Genomic DNA, 19,870 nt, shown 5'->3' on the forward strand with positions numbered 1-19,870 from the left:
AGAAAGAAATAACAGTGCTCTACAGATCAGAAACCTGTTTGAATAAGATCTTCACCTGCCAGTAGAACGTGAGAAAAATAGGGCAAGCTTGGCTTCTAAAGTAAGCAAAGCAATCTTTGTCCCCTAAGTGGGACTGGAGCTAATTTGCAATACACGCCACCATATTCTCCAGCATTTTGCCCAAGGATATGATAATGAAATTGATCAGTAAGATGTAGTTGAGCTAGGACTTTTTAAGAACAGGTGTCACTGCTATCTCTTTTAACCATGGCATCACCTCCCTACTGTTCCTCATAATTCCAGTGTTTTGGGACTATATTGGGGAAAATTAATACATCAGATTTTTATTTACTCTGAACTCTCTCTCTCCTTTTCAGAATATACTGATGATAATGCCCTGATTCCCAAGAACTCGTCTGTTATTGTCAGAAGAATTCCTATTGGTGGAGTAAAGTGTACAAGTAAAACGTATGTCATGTAAGTATCTAGCTTGCTTCTTATTCACCTTCAGTATTTCTTTTGCAGATTTCAGTGAGTGCAGAGCGCAGGCTTTGTAGAATAAAACAAGTCTGTGACTACTGAGTGTTCATTCACACATGGTCATTTTAAGGAGTTTACATTTTCCCACATACTTTGCTCCTCTTAGTAGGTGTTTTCAATGTTCAAGTGCTACAGGTTCATTGGGATAGCCCATCTTGGGAATATAAACCAGTTCATTGTTGTACAACATTTCTATGGTACATGGACAGGATGGGCTCTAGGCCTGGTGTCCACTGTAGTGATCAGTTGAATAACTGGCCCAGCACAGTTAATTTTTGGGGGCCAGACTCATTCCAGAAGGATGGGATGGTAGGAAGGAGAAAGAGTAGCAAAGTAGATCAGCTAATATTTTGATGGTTCGAGGAGAATGCCTTCTTAATTCTAAGGTAGTTCTCTAGATTCTTTGTCTATGTGTTCATTATTGTCTCCCAACCATTAGCAATGTAATATATGAATGACTGGGGGGGGGGGGGTGTTGTATATTTGAGAAAGGAAGAATGCATATGTGTATGAAAGGAGTGATCATGGATGACCTCACACTTGAAGCTAATACACTTATGCAGCTCTAGATGTGAATAAGTCAGAACAGAGGTAGTACTCACCCCTTTTTTGCTGCCTCATATTGGACAGCTTATAAGACTTAAATCAATTCCTTCTTTTTCAAAAAAAGTAACATTTAGAAATAATATTTCATCTGTCATCTCCCCAACCCCAAATTCCACCCGAGCCCAGCTGTGGTGCAGAGGTGTTAGTCCCATCCATGGACACTCCACTGCAGTCATGTCCTCATATAGGCTGCTGTGGTGCTGGGGGCAGTTTCCTCTTGGACTGTAAGCACATGATACAGCCAGTGGTAGAAGAACAAGACCTTTGCACTCCCATTAAAATGGAGCTGCTGCCAATGTGTGGTTTACTGCCTGTGATTTGTGTTTTAACTACTGAAGACGGCAAATGGAACAAAAACTTGCTTAGTATTTCCAGTTAACCTTATGGTGGAAAATGAGGCCTTTCAAAAATAATATGTGGCAAGCTTCTTTTTCCGTTGGGTTATCTGCTGTCCATTAAACTGTGACAATGTAAAGGACTTTTCTATGGAGTGTTTTCCCTAAATCAAATGGTTAGTCCCAGATCGCTTAAAACCACTGATTGCATTACATTAACACTTATGTAAGCTGTGTTGACTTAGTGGCTGAATTTGAGTTTACAATAACAAGTGGATATTAGGACTTTCAGTACTAGTCAGCCTGTGTAGGACCTCATTCCCAGTTGAGTCAGAAACCATGATTTCATGGTCAGTCCTGGACTTGCTGCATCTTCTCCCAACTCTTCTCTTCTACCATGGCCTCAAGGAAGTCTATCCCTAGTTTCAAATAAAACACAATTCTCCAGGAATATAAACTGTGTGGCTAGTGTGAAAATACCAGAAATTCAAATTGCAGCTTCAGATAATGGCATTTTTTTACTAAGAGAATGTGAAAGCTACCTCGAAAGTATTGTGTTTATTCAGGACATATATGTATAAATTCTTGACATTGTAAGTGCACGTTAGACCTCTTTAATTGGGCCACAAATTCTGGTCCTCCAGTAGCTCCTATCTCCAGTTGTGTGCTTGAAGGTCAGCAAGGTCCGATGTGTGCCAGAGATCTGGCTGCAGGAATCTCCTGTACTGAGTAAGCCAGCAGTTTCACAGGGAATATGGAGGTATAATATATATTATTCAAAACTTCTCTATAATCAGTGTGAGTAAATGTGACCTTTTTTCTTTATCACAGAACTCATAAATTACACAGAGCCCCAGAAACTCCTTTCAGGTGATGTCTCTGACCATGGATGCCCCTTTTGCCTGAGGTTCTCTGTGCTGCAGGGGGTGCCTCCTGGCCAGGCCGCTTTCCTTTTTCACGGACGGTGTGGGGCTTGACCTCTTTGGAGAAACCTGTGCATGTTCAATCTCTATGGATTTATTATTGTTTTTCAAAAAGCCAGTGAGATGAAGATCTCAAAGTGCTGTGCAACCATCATGAAACATGGAGTACACAATATTACGATCATGTTGATTGTAGAGGAAGGGGGTAGATTGGCACTTGTAGATGGTGGAAGCTCAGTGCCACATATCTATAGGACTAGGGCCTTGGTTATCTGACTTTGTAAAGAGTGTTTATTTCTTTACCTACTATACCTCTGTACCATTAGTGTTCTTGGTGGTGGCGCTCTCTTTTGTGCTGTGTGCATTGCCCTCCCTCTGACACTCTCTTTATTTTCACTTTTTAGAAGTCGAACTGAACCAGTGAGTGGACCTTCAAAAGCAGTATGTAAAAACACAATCTCACACTTTTTTCTTCTACACATTGTGCTTAATTTTTAAACCATAATGTGGCAATAAACAATATTTCTAAATACTAATTTTGATTAATTTCCCACGGCAGCATTGATACTGTGACCATATTGTATTCTGATTCAGTATAGTAAAATGAGCAATGCAGATCATTTTAATGTGGATAATGACACTTGTGCCAAGTGACACACTGTATTGCATATTGCTTGCTAGATTATTTCCTGTATGACTCTTGTGTTGTACAGAATGCTGTATGATCATTTATAGATCATGTAAGTTGGGGTTTGCATTATTGAACGTGATTGCCTTGTTCTACATCTGTGTGTCTCTAGTTGGTAGCTGTATGTTTGTATAGGTTGTTGTGTGCTTTTTGTTTTCTTGAAATAAAAACATTTGGAGTGTATCCTTTTTTTGCCACTACCATATTGTATCACTTAGCTTTCGTTCTTAATACTTTTTCTCCCTCTTTAACTTGGAATTCAAGTACATGCTCAAGCATCCAGGGCATTTTGTGCAGCTAAATGTACATTCAAATATGCAACTATGTTCACATGATTTCCATGAAGAGGGGGCACTGCTGTCCTGGGGTTCTGTTGTTTCTTCCATTTTTCTCTGAGCAAACACTTTTAAACTAAATTATTCGTAATGGGCAACATAATGTGAGACATATTTAGGCCTAATGGCCCAGCTCTCTGAGAAATCCACTTAGGGCCAGCTCTGTTGCTTTTTTTCTTTTTACTCATGCCCTGACCATCCTGAAAGCCTTAAGTTTTATTTTTCCATTGAATTCCTTAGACATCATTTCTTTGTCCAGTTATGAGGGTAGGTTTTTCCTTTCACTCGTGTTCATTAATTTTAACTTATAGTAACATGACTCTGTATGCTGCTCAGAATAGCATTGCTTAATTCAAAACCTTGAAATATACTCTTAATTGATGTTTAGAATTATAGCTTTACCTCTCTTTTTGTCCTCGTTAAGTGTGGCTGGTTTCAATTTTTGTTAAAATGGAGCAGTTGTCTTCCTACCGCTAGATTATGATTTTGCAGAACTTGATCAATGATGAGAAAATACAGGTGCCATTGTGCTTGCTTGTGTTCACCCTTTGAAAATGGTTTAATTATAGTCTGCCTTTGATGAAAACTGCTTGTGGTTATAGGAGCCTCAAACCAGAATTAGTAAATAAGATGGATTTTTTTAAAAGCTAGGCTTCATTCTTAGTTCAGAGGCAGTCCCTTTTCTGTTTGCATGACTATAAACAGACTACATATTCATAAATGAAGCTCGGTTTAGTATCATGTTATATGTACCAGCCATTTTCATACGTTTCTCAACTTGGGATGTGCTTTTAAAAAGCTGTCTTGCAAATGGTTCCAGAAGTTGTACCATCCCATACATTTTTACCAGTCTGGCTGCCCATGTGTACAAACACTGCTGATGCTTGGCATGCTAAAAGGAGATAGAGGTGCTTTTGTAAAACCTTGCTGCTTAGTCAACCAGGAGACATTTATTTGCAACTTGCTGGTCTGTTTCAAGGTTGCTGAAAACCCAGGTGGGCTTCTCCTAGAAGTTCTTAATGGGGCCAAATGAAATCTTCCCACTGCCTGATGTAAGCTGACTCATCCAGATGCCAAACCCAGGGCGAACCTGGTGGAAATCCTGCTTGAAGCAGAAGCTCTGTGCATGAAACATTTTTTTTTCTTACTGGAATTGAGACTTCATGGTTCTCCAACATGATCTAAGATGTAGAACCTAGTTATTAGAGTCTCCAGACTAAGCTGAGTGAGATTTGACCAGTGGTTCTCAACTTGTGGGTCCCCAGATGTTTTGGCCTACAACTCCCATAAATCCCAGCCAGTTTACCAGCTGTTAGGATTTCTGAGAGTTGAAGGCTAAAACATCTTAGGACTCACAGGTTGAGAATCACTGGATTGGACTAAGGATAGGGAGTAGGGTAACAGTCTCATAGAAACTAAGTAAAATACTGATATTGTGTTATCAGGGTGTAAATTCAAATCTTCAGTCAATCCCTCTGTCTCATACCTCCTTTGACATCAAGTCAGGGGAGGGCTTCTCTGTGTGGAGGCCTTGTACTGCTCATGTTCTTGGCAAAGCCTCTCTGCAGTCCATTTGCCAAGAGTAGGTACTGCTTTCCCTGCCCAGAAAGAGAAGGTGTCCATCATGCAGTGCTCTCAAGACTGCACTGAATTTTGAAGCAGAGAGACCTTTCTTCCCTGCTTTGGGTTAGTGTGCCGTAAGGCCAGCCACTTCCATCATGGGCTGGACAATTGGGTGCAGCTCTATGCCACTTTTCATCTTTTTCAAGGGGCAGCTGCTTAAGAAGTCCCCTTTCATCCTCTGGTACAACCAGCAGGCAGGAATATATAAGATTTGGCTGTGAGCCACAGTATAATCTGCCTAGTGAGTCACGCCCGAAAATGTGAATCTGATATCTTTTGTTTGTTATCCTCAAGCATCCATGTGGTTGCTTGGGTTATACTCTGCTTCCAAACTGTCTTTTTCATGTTTGAAATGGTAGTTCAGTGCCAGACTGAAAATGAAATCTGAACTCCCAGTAATTTTGGAGGAGCACGTCACTTCAAACAATTTGCTTTGGGGGGCGGGGGATTCATTTTTGGCTATGGTTCTCTTCCATTGCCTGCTTTGGTTTTCTCTTCATCCCATCTTCTCAATCCAGTTTCTTGTGTTAATACGCTCATGGCTCAATGTCTGTTGAATCTGCAGGGCTAGGCATTGCCTTTATTCAGGCAGCACTTTAGGAACTGTGACATGCCTTTGATGTGCCAGTCACTGTAGTCAGTGCTGGGAAAAATCCTACATACCATGTCATTGAAAGCAATTTAAAGTTGGGGCCAGGAACGTTTGGAATTAGCTTTGTGAGAAGCAGCTACCCAGCTGCTTCAACACCTCACAATTCCCCAGTTCAAGTATTCCATCTGAATGTGGAAGTGCTGTGCAAATTAGTGATTTGGCCCTTTGCAGAAGCCAGGCAAATTATTAAATCATGCATGACAAACATAATCTGAAATAGAACATTTAAAGGCAAAAAGAGAAGCATTTTAACAATCACAGGCAGATTCAAAAATCACCTGCTTTGTGGCATTTCAAAGACCAGGATGCAATCTATGTTGCTTTCCTCTTTTGTCAGAGCCGAGGTTTGGGTTGTGACCTTGACAGTTCTTCTCATGAGAATTCTGTAGCATTGTGTCCATGGTGGTCCTGACACTAGGTCCTTTGCCTTGTATTCATTAACAGCAGGTTAAGACAAGCTGTTAACGGCCTCATTTGTTGGTTTATGTATTGCAAGAGGAAGGGGAGAGCCCTTTTTGCAAATAAAGAAGTTACTTCTGTAAGGCTAAGTCTTTAGAAGAAGAACATTTTATTGATTAGCCCTTAGGCCATATCAAAGTACCAAGCCACACAACCAGGCTCGAAAAGACCTGGTTACATTCTATACAAATATTAAATAAAACACTTGTAACCATACAATAAATAAATATAATAAAACTGAGTGTGTACATCATATGTCATTGTCACCCCTAGAGTTTACCCCAATCAGCCCCACATATGTGGATCTCAATCGTATTGTTTTGCTCAAGTACAGAGCCGTTTTATATGTTATTTTTGGATCTTGACCGCACATGAAGTATGCTAAGTCTGTATATATTGTACTGTTCTATCATTCTGTCAAGCTACTGGTCTTTGCAGAAATGATAAAATGCATTGTGGAGGTCTTCTGTGGAATTTTTCCATCTTAAACTTCTATATGATTAATATATCATAGTGACAGTTTCTCCTTTAAGTTTAAAAAGGACATATATAATCCTCTGCACCACTGAAGGTTCCCCATCCTGACCAAGGCCAACTCTTTTGGGATCTGTCTTCAAAAGAGAAGAGGAAGGGGAGATCTCTCTTCATCTGCCTCTCAGCTTTCTCCCTGCCCCCATCTTAATCAAACCCCTTTTCCTTCTCATATACCCCTCTTTTGTGTAAAGGCTGAGCCTCAAAGGGGAGAGGTGTGTGTATATTGGTGTGTTGTGGAGAGAAAGAAAGAGAGTGAAAGTGAGAGGTGGGTGTGACAGACAGGAGAAAAAAAACTCTTCCTCTCTGAGCAGCCAATCCTTCTGGCAGGGAGGGGACTTGGGGAGAATCCCCTCCCTCCTGGCCTGCCCACCCCACTCCGGCCTGCCATGTGGCCCCCAAGTTAGAAAGTTTGCCCATCCCTGCCATAGATCCATGCTGGAGGACCAAGACATTTTTCTCAGGTTTAATTTTTTTTTCTTTCATTGTGTTTTTTTTTCTTTCTTTTACGTGGGTCTTGTGCCTCTAAACCCAGCAACGCGGAGGGCTGGCAGTTGATGCAGTCTCTGCATATGTTCAGTAGGACTTTAGGATGAAAATGTATGTGTTGTTGATGTTACAACAGTAAAGCAAAGGGATTTAGTTGTGTGAAAGACCATAGATAGATTGTGTGACACTACATTACAGGACATTTAGACAGGTCTTGACAGAGGACAGCCTAGTGACCCCATCCAGATGCCCCCAAACACCTTTTTTTTTCCTTTGTAGAAAAAGAGGGGTGAATGTCCTCTTCTGGGAAGCACCAGGGCTGGTGGGTTTGTATAGGTACCGTGTTCAATATCTTTTAGAATTGCAATTTTTCAATACCAGAAGTTGACTTCTGGTTGCTTTTAGGTTTGGGGTTTTTTTTTGTCAATCTGCTCAGCCCCTGGAGCCCTGCTGAAGGAAAGCCTTGGCCCCTGGGCCCAACACAGTTTCCCACCCCTGACTTCCTTTGAAGCACCGTTTGGGAGTTGTCTTTGAGAGATCTTAGCTAGTCGAAGGGATTAGGAATTGCAAACCAGCTTCCCCAAAGATGCCGTATAACTAACTACAGCTTATTGGATTCCTGGCTGCAAGTGGCCCTCACTGCAAGATTTGATGAAATCTAGGGCTCAGCCTTAGGCTGGAAGAGTCTTAATCCTTTAAATATTTCCTGCTGGCTTGTAATGTGTGTTTTTTATTGCATCTCGTAATCCAGATATGACTATGTTTATGAAACAGGCTTCCTAATGTCATAAATGTCATGGAGCCTCCGGTGGCCAAGGGGATAAAAGCCTCGTGACTTGAAGGTTGGGTTGCTGACCTGAAAGCTGCCAGGTCCTACCCTGGGAGAGCGTGGATGAGCTCCCTCTATCAGCTCCAACTCCATTCGGGGACATGAGAGAAGCTTCCCACAAGGATGGTAAAACATCAAAACATCCGGGCGTCCCCTGGGCAACGTCCTTGCAGACGGCCAATTCTCTCACTCCAGAAGCAACTCCGGTTGCTCCTGACACGAAAAAAAAATGTCATAAAGTCTCAAAGGGATGTGTATTGAATGCAGTGGTTCTTGTCAAAAAATTACTAATTGGAATCATTTCATCCACATTCATTTGTAGTACTTAATTTTCTTTTTCTCCTGTATCCCCTCTTTCTAAGCTTCAGACATTTAATTAGTATCCCAATACTACTAGCATCCTAATGGTTTTTCCCACATTGAATAATTTGTGAAATACACTTGTCCAACAGCATGCTCTTATAAAAAGAACCAAAAGTATTTTAACTTTGGATGAAACTCTCTTCCTTTGCTTTTAAAAAACATAGTCCTCTTTACATTGATTGCAGAATGTGGACACAGAAGAGTTGGGTTTGCTGTCCTCGTCCCCCTCCTAACTGAATGTTCTTTATGCATGTATATATATACACCAGAAGGCCAAATCATTACAAGCAATTTATATTTTGGGTAAAGGTTACTGAGGTTTGAAAATGGGCCTCTTTGTGGGGCTCCAATTCAGGCTAGTTCTTGCTACTGCACTAGAGGCTAAATATGTAGGTTGAGTTTTGATTGTGGAACTTGAATGTGTGTTTAATTTTTTATGAACAGATTGATGACTCTTCTGCATCTATTTCTCTGGCCCAGCTTACAAAGGTATATATAAATATATACGTATATATTCTTGTCCGATATAGCCAAATGCATTGTTGCTTGCTTGGTATTTTTGAATGTTTTTTTATGCTGTGATTTTTTTTAAATCCCGGTTAATTTCTGTCAACGTTGCAGAAACGTTTTAGTGAGACAATCCTGAGCCTAAGTATTGGAAATGTGTGTATCTTTATTGATAAACTATCCTGTAAAGAGTAGTTCCCAGTATGGGAAGATAGAAGGGGAGTGCCTTATCAGCCTCAACATAATGTTGCAGTTTTACTCATCTTCAAGACAAAGAGAAGAACCACTTCTGAAGCTGTTTTATCGTTTCTTTCAAACGTTAATTTGCATTGGAAAAAATAGCACAGTTTTTAAAGAAGAATATTTTTAACCCTATTTATGGACTCCTAGCATTGCTGTGCGCCACAGCCCCAATCGAGGCCATTTCCCTCTCACACGGACAATATACACCATGGTTTGGGATTCTTCACTCGTAGCCAGTGCTAGAGCAACAACACGCGTAACATAATCGGATGTACATACATTTGTAGTGGATGTAGTGGGCGATAGCCATGCGACTAATTTGTTTGAACACAGACTGTGTAATAAATGTATTTATAGGAATATACCAATGTGTTATGTGTGGCATATTGGCAACTGTGACCTTCTGAAACTGTTGTATCTGCCTTGTTTTGATATGAAACTGCTTGCATTTTCCTGCTCAATAATGTGTAACTATGTTGGGGAAAGCACTAGTGATAACACCCATCGTCCACAGAAGCAGCTGCTCTTTAAACAATTGAACTCGAAGCAGTGTTGGCTCACGATTTGTTTGCCTTTCTCTTGTGAACGGACGCGCGTTCCTTTTTCCCGCCAAACTGGAAACCTGATGGGCATTTATTTGTAAATGCAAAATCTTAGCTTAAGTGAGTTAGCCGAAGTTTGGTTTTCCATTAGTGCTGTCCTTAAATTTGTCCATGGTTCTGTAAGCTCATGTCAAGTTATTTTTTTTCTGAAATGTGAACAGTGTCCAAGAGGTGTACAGTTCTAAGTCTCAGAGCGAACCTTAAGTATTTCTGACAGTATTTTCGTACTATAAAGCAGTGCAAAGCTGTAATTTACTTCGGCCTCTTAAATGCAGACAGTTTTTGCATGGAGGAAATATGCTTTCACAGTTTTGTTTTGATTCCTATTGTGTATTTTAAATGCCATATTTGAATTTTGGTCTATTCCTACTAATGTTATTTTTTTCCTTGTGCCATCGGATGTGTTCTGTAAACCTGTTTGGGTTCAAACAAATTAGCTAAGTATTTGTAACACCGTAGTCCTCTGTAAATGTGAACAATTTCATAGCTGTTAATCTGGATTGTTAAGAAAAGCGATGTATCTTAATCGACTGTTTAATAAAATGTTGAAACTAGCTGTTTGCTTTTGTGGATGAATGTGTAAAAGAAAGCGTGTCTGCCTGCTTTGGATGTTAGGTGCTTGACTTTCTGGCCAGTCAGTTAGCAGCCCCTTAGACCTGGTTTGTCTCTGCAATTTAGCGTCTGGAGAGCCATCTTTCTTCAGCATCTTAAAGGAACTGTCATCTTGAAAGCTGCGTTCCCGATTTGCGTGGCAGCTTTTGGATGGCGTTCCCACATTTTTCCCTTTTAAGGGCGCGTGACGTGGAAGAGCAGAGCGGATCTCTTTCAGGATGACATTGTCCTCTTTAAACCAATTGAAGCGCAAGTGTGACACCGCTTTGCCGGCAAAGCACCTTAAAACACACGCTTTTCGGCCTTTCGCTTTGGCAGAAAGGGACCTTTCCCACACACTTGACTCCAGGCCATCTAAATGTCATAAGGAACTGGAGCAGTTACACAAGGCATTACGTAAGACACCAAGAGAGCCTAAGGTTGAGAATGCCCCAGCCGCAAAGAAGGATTTTTTCCTTCTCTTTCTTCCTCCTCCTCTTTTCAGCCTCCACTGGCAGGCACATAAAATAAACATCATGTAATGGCATAAGGACTCCCTGGAACATCTTCAGGACCATCTTGAGCTGTTTTTTGAGGCGACTCCAGTTAGCTTTTTTTTATTTTTGTGCTGCTCTTTACAGGATTGAATGAGTGGTGTTTGTCTTTGACTGGATGGACATAACTGTGTTTCTAATGTGTGTGTCACATGATTACCTATTGAACAGACCGCCAATCTGGCTGAAGCCAATGCTTCTGAAGAAGATAAAATTAAAGCTATGATGTCACAGTCTGGCCACGAATATGACCCTATCAAGTAAGTCTTCCTCATGTCATACGCAAAAAAACAGAACAAAATAGCTAATTTTCGAATAACATTTACTTACATTTTTAATTGAGAAAAAATACCTTGCCAAGATGCACACCTCTTTTCTCACGCCTTTTTTAGTTACATGAAGAAAGCCCCGGGACCACCTCCGCCAACCTATACTTGCTTTCGCTGTGGAAAACCTGGCCATTATATAAAGATCTGCCCAACCAATGGGGTAAGGGCCTGGTGCTGAAATAACACCTGTTTGTTTGCTGGCGTTGTGTTGGCCTTTCGTTCCAATATGACTGTAACTTGTAATAAGAAGGTTATGTTTTTTGTATTTGCGGAAAGCAGTATCCTTCTAAGTGAAGTTCTTTTATCAGCATTTTTGGCCAGGCTAAAGTTGATGTGTCTGATATCTGTAGTTCCTTTTCAGGGGCATTTTTCTATCTCATGATATGATAAATGTATCTCTGATTTCCAGTGAAGTGTGTGTGAATATGGAGTGATAATGACACAGAAAAGTAGTTTTTAATGAAATTTTGGCTCTCATTCATTCAGAGAACAAGAGAATAATTTTTTACCCTTCTGTTTTCTCTCCCATTTAAAAAATGAGCTGTCTGAAATGGTATGTTCTAAGCTGCAGTAATACATAGATATACATTGATGAAAAATCTTACATTCCAAGAACGCCAGATAAATTTGAATGGGGTTGTTTTGAAAAATGGACAGAAAATTCTCTAATAGAGTTATCTGCATTTTTTATTTCCCCTCTTGACAGGACAAAAACTTTGAGTCTGGTCCCCGAATTAAAAAGAGCACTGGAATTCCCCGAAGCTTCATGATGGAGGTGCAGGACCCCAACACCAAGGGGGCCATGCTCACCAACACGGGGAAATACGCCATCCCGACCATCGATGCGTAAGTACACAGGTCTCTGCTAAGCTTTGGGCAACATTCAATATGTGGCTGCCATAAGAATATATCAGGAAATCACAGCAATTCATTCACACTATCACATCTTGCCAGACTACTTTATTATTATTTATTTCATTTCTATCCTCTTAGGATAGAAATGTTATCCTCAAGATGGATAATACTACCAATGTATCCGTACTTAAAACACTTCCCAGCAATTTCCTACAATCCTGCAGTGATTCCCGTTCTTTCCTTTCCTTACTATTTTAGTTTGGGCCAGATTTTTAGTCTGGATAGAACCGAGTCTCATACTCTGGACATATCATGTAACAGCAAGACTTATTAGTAACAACAGTAATGTTTTGCTAAAGTGGAATATAAACAGGGAGAGAGAGTGTTGTCGAAGGCTTTCATGACCGGAATCACAGGGTTGTTGTGTGTTTTCCAGGCTGTATGGCCATGTTCCAGAAGTATTGTCTCCTGATGTTTTGCCCACATCTATGGCAGGCATCCTTGCTTAATTTTCCAATATACCTCAACCTCTGAGGATGCCTGCCATAGATGTGGGTGAAACATCAGGAGAGAATACTTTTGGAACATGGCCATACAGCCCTGAAAACACTCAAGAACCCAGGGAAAGAGAGTGTTGCCATTACAGGTGGGAGGAATCCATCAAGAGAGCCACAGCTTTGAAAGAAGAAGGGGATCGTGCAGGTCTTTCTGAGAGTCACCATAAGTCAAAGACAACTTGATAGCAACTGAACAACAGTAGTCTGGATAAGGAAACCAGCTTCTCATACAACCAACTAGAAAGCAAGTGGTCTGCACATTTAATGTTTTCATGAAGTTAGTGTTGAGTGGGATGCTTTCCTTTCAGTGAGGCCTATGCTATAGGGAAGAAGGAGAAGCCCCCTTTCCTGCCAGAAGAGCCCTCCTCTTCCTCGGAGGAAGACGACCCCATCCCGGACGAACTCTTGTGTCTGATCTGCAAAGACATCATGACGGACGCCGTGGTTATTCCCTGCTGTGGAAACAGCTACTGCGATGAATGTGAGTCCCGTTGCCTTTGACCTTCTCCAGATTCCACAGAAGGAGAAAATAATAAAAAAATGTATTCCCTTCTTGCAGCTTGCGGTGGGGTACAAGGGGATCATTATTACTATTATTACTACTACTACTACTACTACTACTACTACTCTTCCTCTTCCTCCTCCTCTTGCTCTTCTTCTTCAAACACAGGATCTGACTGGGTTTCTCTCGCTATAGGGTGAATTGGAAACAGAATGTTAGGCTCTGCTTTCTGACTGTTGACCAAACGAATGTTAATCACTGTCCAGCATTCTGCATAATGAGTATTTTACGTATCTTTAAAAACCATTTGCAGGTATCAGGACTGCGCTGCTTGAATCGGAGGAGCACACCTGCCCAACTTGCCATCAGATAGATGTTTCGCCAGATGCTTTAATTGCCAACAAGTTTTTACGTCAGGTAACTTAACATAAACCTGTGCAAATGAGCCAGTGCACCTTTATTCTATTTATTTATGATGTGTTGCCACTATTATACCGCACTTTATTGTCCATTTCAACTGTGAAATTACCTTTCCCCATTTTGGAACATTCTGCACTTTGCCTGGGATCTATGAATTAGTCTCCTGTTTTTAACACTATGCTGCATGTTGATTTTAATGATTGTTTTTATTGATGTTGATGTTTTTATTGGGATAATTGTGTTAGTGCTTTGTTATCGTTATTTGATTGTTGTGCCGGGCAAGGCCCCATGTAAGCCGCCCCGAGTAACTTCCGGGAGATGGGCCGGGGTATAAAAATAAAGTTATTATTATTATTCAATCAATCAATCAATTTATTAATGCTCCGACCAATGGTCATATGCATTCACAGAGACAACATCAAACAAACATCTATACAAAACACTGTAAAATCCAACACTTAAAAGTAGGATGCAAGCAGGATAAAACAGAACATGTAAACTATACATTGTGAGGTGCAGCAGCACAAGTGCAACATGTGCTGGGAACTGCACAATTACCGGTAAAATGCCAATGTATAAGATCAGTCATTTAAAAAACATAAGAAAAAATATCAACCAAGCATCTATAGAAATCCTATAAAATTCCACAGTTACAAGCAGGATGCATGGAGTATAAAACAGAGCTTGCAAATTATAACCGGTAAAAAGCCAGTATAAAATATCAGTCATGTTAAAAACTAGATAAAAGCATCCCCGGCGCAGTCGACTGCAATATCCGCAATCAGTCTTGCTCTGATTTTATTTGCTGCCAAGGTAAAGAGGGAGACCTTATACGTGATTGAGGAGTTGGTATCAGATAAAAGATAGAAGATCTTTTCTTCAACCGTGTTTGATCGTAGGTACCATAGAATAGGCCCTAAGAATTTATTTCTTGGTGCGGAGTATAGAGTGCAGGCAAACAAATAGTGGGGCAGGTCCTTATTATTATTATTATTATTATTATTATTATTATTATTATTATTTATTTGTTGGGTTGCTGTGCTTGTCCAGCTGTGATGGCCCTGTTTGAAAAAACGTAGTGTTGTTTTATACATGTAAGACATTGAATTTTGCCATGGATTATGTTGGGAACTGCGTTGAGTCCCCCTAAGGGTGAGAAAAGTGGTATATAAGTGCAATAAATAAACAAACACAAAGGTACTAGGCTTGGACTAGTTTGTTCCCTTTGAGAAATGGATAGATGGGATCAAACTCACCTGTAGGCCTCCATGTCTTTGCGGGCCTCATCACTGAGGGAGGCCCAGTTGTTGAGGCTCAGGCTATGTCTTGCTGTCTGGCATTACTTCTTCTTCCTCGTGGCTCCTTCCCTGCAGGCTGTAAACAACTTCAAAAACGAAACTGGCTACACAAAGCGGCTGCGGAAACAGCCCCCACCGCCAAGGCCAGTGGTCCAGCGGAGCCTGCCCTCTGCCCCTCGGCCCCCAGGGCCCCGGCAACAAGACCCCCTTCTTGCCTCAGCCGCCCCGGCCCCCCTTCATCCAGCTGTGCCGTTGGCCCTGCCCTTGCCCCCAGTGCAGTCGGCCTCCGCAGCAGGTGCCTTGCCACTGAAGCCGTCTGTGGTCCCATCGCCCGGTGAAGTTCCTGCGTCACTAGCTTTGGCTCTTCATGCTGACAAACCTGACGGACCGTTCCGGTAAGTCAGTTGGTGCTCCAAAGCGTGCTTATTTTATTTTATTTATTTCTTTACTTTATTTCTACTCCGCCTTTCTTAACCCTGGAGGGGACTCAAGGCGGCTTACAAAATTTGGCAATACAGTAGAGTCTCACTTATCCAACATTCTCTTATCCAACATTCTGGATTATCCAACACATTTTTGTAGTCAATGTTTTCAATATATCATGATATTTTGGTGCTAAATTCGTAAATACAGTAATTACTACGTAGCATTACTTCATATTGAACTGCTTTTTCTGTCAAATTTGTTGTATACCCTGTTTCCCCTAAAATAAGACATCCCCAGAAAATAAGACCTAGTAGAGGTTTTGCTAAATTGCTAAATATAAGGCCTCCTCTGAAAGTAAGACCTAGCAAAGTTTTTGTTTGGAAGCATGGCCAACGAATAGAACACCAGAGCATGCAGGATTGGTAAATGTACCTACCATAGAGTGTTGTACATGGAAATAATGGTAGTAACAAGATATTCTTGATAGGATTCACAGTTTGTCTGGTTATGCTGGTTTGTGATGACAACTACTGTACAGTATTCAATAAATGTTCATTTTCTTGTTCAACAATACATGTGAATTCTTCTTCATGGAAAAATAAGACATCCCCTGAAAATAAGACCTAGAGCATCTTTGGGAGCAAAAATTAATATAAAAGTCTTATTTTCAGGGAAACACGGTAACATGATGTTTTGGTGCTTAATTTGTAAAATCATAACCTAATTTGATGTTTAATAGGCTTCTCCTTAATCTCTCCTTATTATCCAACATATTCGCTTATCCAACATTCTGCCGGCCCGTTTATGTTGGATAAGTGAGACTCTACTGTAATTCTTGCAGTTCAAGCACAGAAATACATCCATCAAAGTATAAACAGTCTAAACATATAAACAATTATAACAGATTAAAATTCATATAAAATGCTGAGTCATGATCTCATACTTAGCCATAATTGTTTTCCAAAATCCATAGTCCATTATTCAAATTGTTAGTCTCATTCCGTAGTTCCCTATTCATCAAACGCCTGCGTAAAAAGCCAGGTCTTAGGTTCCCAGCTTCGACCTTTGTTTCCAGAATATTCGTAGCATACCAGCTGATGGCAGCCATAGTGTCATTCATAGGAATGCCTTTCCCGGCAGCACCAGTTAAGCTATTACAATAAACTGTTGTTAGCATTAAATTAGGAAATGGAAAAACAGCAGTGGGAATGTGGGAAGTAGATAGGCTTGCATTTTGGTGATGCTCCTCAAAACCGTGGATTGGATGGGCTTTTGACTTAAGCCACAGCCTCAGAAGTTCCACAGAAATGTTTGTGACATAGAGTCCTAGGAAAGCAGTATATTTGCAAGCAGCTTTGCTTCTCGCAAATATATACGGCGAAGTGTGTTAAAGCACTGAGCTGCTGAACTTGCAGACCGAAAGGTCCCAGGTTCAAACCCCGGGAACAGCGTGAGCAGCCTCTGTTAGCTCCAGCTTCTGCCAACCTAGCAGTTTGAAAACATGCCAATGTGAATAGATCAATAGGTACCGCTCCGGTGGGAAGGTAACAGCGCTCCATGCAGTCATGCCAGTGGCCACATGACCTTGGAGGTGTCTACGGACAACGCCGGCTCTTCGGCTTAGAAATGGAGATGAGCAACTACCCCCAGAGTCAGACCTTTACCTTTTACCTTGCTTCTCGAAGCAAGTTTGATGTAAAACCAAACTGGTCGGTAAAGCTTCCCATGTTCCTCATCTCAGTCATGGAAAGCTCCGAAGCAAGGTGAATCATTGCCAGGGATGATGGGCACACTTCACCTGCTTTGGTTGGGCCTTCCTTCCCATATAAAGTGAATTAACAGTCACAGGAAAGTAGTATGTTAGTCTAGTTGTGAGCCTCCCAACTGCGATGTTCCAAAATTCACCAGCATAATACCTTTAATACTTGAGAGAGTTGGTTTCTTCTGATACTTGCCCAGAGTAAATGTACCCCAAGAACTGTGTGATGAGACACTTTCTAGACCCCTTTCTTCTTCCTGACTTGTCTGTTTGTCTTGCTCCGCTGCAGGGAGTCTGATGGTATTGGGCCAGCAGTGGCTCTCATGGCGGCCTCTGATCACCCGAAACCACTTTCCTCGCTGTCAATTAATACTGTTTTGGAGGAGAAGGTAAGCCTTGTTTCACAGCAGAACTCCTTCATGTTTCTTACCACCATCATCAGCAGTGTCTGATCCTTTCCCTTTTTCTCTTTGAAGGGTTACCAGGTCCCAGTACTTGGGCAGCCCCTCTTGGGAGGGCAGCTGGGTCCTCATGGGCATTCCATTCCCTCCATGGGTAAGTGGCCTCCTGTTCTCCCTAACTCTTGCATGCCGTGGTTCTATGTTCTTTGCTCAAAGCAGCCTCTTCCCTTTCCATGTAGGTCAGCCAATGAGACCCAGCCTCCTTCGATCGGCAGGTAGCAGGTCAGGCTGGGAGCCGTAAGTATAGCACCACATTGTCCTTTTCTTACCCTCATGTAGCAAGTTTAGAACACGATAAGCTTATTAAACCGATCTGTGTATGTGCTTAGAGAGGCTTTCTGGAGTTTGGGGGTTTGTGTATTTGGTTTTAGGAGCCTGGAATTTAGGAATTGGTTTTTAGGAGGCATCGTTTGTTGCTGAGAGGACTTTATAATAATATAATAATAATAATAATAAAACTTTATTTATACCCCGCCACCATCTCCCCAACGGGGACTCGGGGCGGCTTACATGGGGCCATGCCCAAGACAATACAATAAACCATAACATAATACAATTAAATAATACATTACATAAAATAAACAGTACAACATAAGATCAAAACAGCAATATAACACGAGCGGGCCGCATGAATACTACATTTAAAAACTAGATTAAAAATTAAAACTCTGGGTGAGAAAGGGATCAGAATAAAACCTCGAGGGACGGGACATCAGATAGTGAACCAGTCTAGAGGATAAATATATCCTCTAGACTGGTTAGTGGAATATATGGTGGTAGCAAACGACACCTTAGAACTGTCCCTGAACAAAGTGATCCTGTTTTATTTTTATTTTTATTGGAAACAAGAGTTTTCAGTTATCTGCCATAGAAAGCGATAGGCTGTCAAGGGTAGATCTCACCAGCCTAGGTTTAGAATCCTAGAGTTGAAAGAGACTCCCAGGGCCATCCGGTCTAACCCCCTTCTGCCAGGCAGGAAAAACACAATCAGAACATCCCCTGACTTCTAAAATCCCAGAAGTCAGAGTTGCAGTTTAAAGCCAGATCATTAAGAAACTGATGTTAAGAAGCCATGTCAAGAAGCAGAAGCTTAGTGTGTGATACTTTAAAGTGTGGAAGAGGAATCCAGCACTGGGTGCAATTGTCTCTGGCTGGGGGCTCTTGGGGTGGTGCCTTTCTTGGGAGAGCCAAGGGAAAAGGCCCTAAAGGAGAGCTGTGGCAGGACAGGCAGTGAGGCAGGATGGGCCGCGATGATGCCGTGTTGCATTCCTCTCTTGCGAGCCGGGCGGGGGGGCCAGGCGTAACCCTCAGTGACAAAGTCTTTTTGGGTTTCTTTAGAAGTTCAAACCGAGGACGCCCGCATAATGACCGCACACAAAGGACCCAGGCCCCAACACTGCCAGCCTCGACACCGGTCTTTGTGCCCGTGCCTCCTCCTCCTCCGCCGCCCCTCTACCCGCACCCCCCTCCCCCTCACGCGCTGCCCCTCCCCCCGGGGGTCCCTCCCCCGCAGTTCCCCCCGCAGTTCCCCCCGGGGCAGCCCCCTCCGGCTGGGTATGTGGTCCCTCCGCCGGGATTCCCCCCGGCGCCAGGCAACCTCTCGACCCCCTGGGTGCCGACTCCCGTGCCAACGGCTCACTCCAATGCCATCCCAACGACACAGGCACCTCCCCTCTCTAGGGAGGAGTTTTACAGGGAGCAACGGAGGCTGAAAGAGGAGTAAGTATTTGGCGCTGGACCACGTTCCATTCCGTTCCGTTTCCTTCTCCTTCTGTTGTGTTGATCATTTGGGGTTGTGAGCAGAAATGACATATAACGCTAGGCTGCAAACGTTGGTTGTTCACTCCTGCTGTAAACAGTAACCCTCAAGATTTAAACCCCGCCGCTGAGTCGCATGTTTTGTCTGTCACTTGCATGCCGTGTTGTCCGCTTTCCCACCTCGGTGTCGTTCGTAGGAATGCATTTCCCGGCAGCACCTGGCTGCTCGGCCTCACCCTGATTTCCTTATTTTAACAGGGAAAAGAAAAAGTCAAAGCTCGATGAGTTTACAAATGATTTTGCTAAAGAACTAATGGAATATAAGAAAATCCAGAAAGAACGCAGGCGTTCTTACTCCCGGTAATTCTTTTTTCTTGCGTCTGTGTGTGAAGGAAGCAAAGGAGGAAGCCTGGCTCAGTCCCTGTCTTGAGGAAGGTTTTTTTTTTTTTTGTCATCTCAATGCTCTTGGGCCCAAGAGACGGAGGAGCAGGCGAGCGGTTGACCGTCAGCATGGTCAGAAGAGGGGAACCTAGGGCTTGCATCAAGCCCCAGATCCCTTTTTGTGGAGACCCCAAGGCTCCTATGTTCCTCTCCTTATTGGATGGGAGTTCAGAAATTGCTTTGCCCTCAACATT

General features: G+C 42.2%; 1 protein-coding gene across 3 annotated transcripts in view; it reads left to right on the top strand.

Annotated features, from left to right (window-relative positions):
* Window positions 1-328: 328 nt before the first annotated feature.
* The window catches only part of rbbp6 (RB binding protein 6, ubiquitin ligase), a 29,433-nt gene continuing 9,891 nt past the window's right edge, over window positions 329-19,870 (top strand). Inside the window, exons 1-15 of one of the 3 annotated variants that reach the window (XM_062964486.1) lie at window positions 341-477; window positions 2,313-2,351; window positions 2,809-2,845; window positions 8,818-8,862; window positions 11,042-11,130; window positions 11,263-11,359; window positions 11,906-12,045; window positions 12,920-13,092; window positions 13,427-13,530; window positions 14,907-15,226; window positions 17,306-17,405; window positions 17,493-17,571; window positions 17,657-17,714; window positions 18,816-19,196; window positions 19,494-19,595. In XM_062964486.1, the coding sequence (XP_062820556.1) occupies window positions 11,093-11,130; window positions 11,263-11,359; window positions 11,906-12,045; window positions 12,920-13,092; window positions 13,427-13,530; window positions 14,907-15,226; window positions 17,306-17,405; window positions 17,493-17,571; window positions 17,657-17,714; window positions 18,816-19,196; window positions 19,494-19,595 (1,592 nt within the window). In that variant the 5' untranslated portion in view covers window positions 341-477; window positions 2,313-2,351; window positions 2,809-2,845; window positions 8,818-8,862; window positions 11,042-11,092. Of the gene's footprint in view, window positions 478-2,312; window positions 2,352-2,808; window positions 11,131-11,262; window positions 11,360-11,905; window positions 12,046-12,919; window positions 13,093-13,426; window positions 13,531-14,906; window positions 15,227-17,305; window positions 17,406-17,492; window positions 17,572-17,656; window positions 17,715-18,815; window positions 19,197-19,493; window positions 19,596-19,870 lie in introns of all 3 variants that reach the window. The other 2 variants (XM_062964487.1, XM_062964488.1) reach the window with 2 other exon arrangements.

Source organism: Anolis carolinensis, unplaced genomic scaffold (assembly GCF_035594765.1).
Source record: "Anolis carolinensis isolate JA03-04 unplaced genomic scaffold, rAnoCar3.1.pri scaffold_13, whole genome shotgun sequence".
NCBI classification, from domain to species: Eukaryota; Metazoa; Chordata; class Lepidosauria; order Squamata; family Dactyloidae; genus Anolis; species Anolis carolinensis.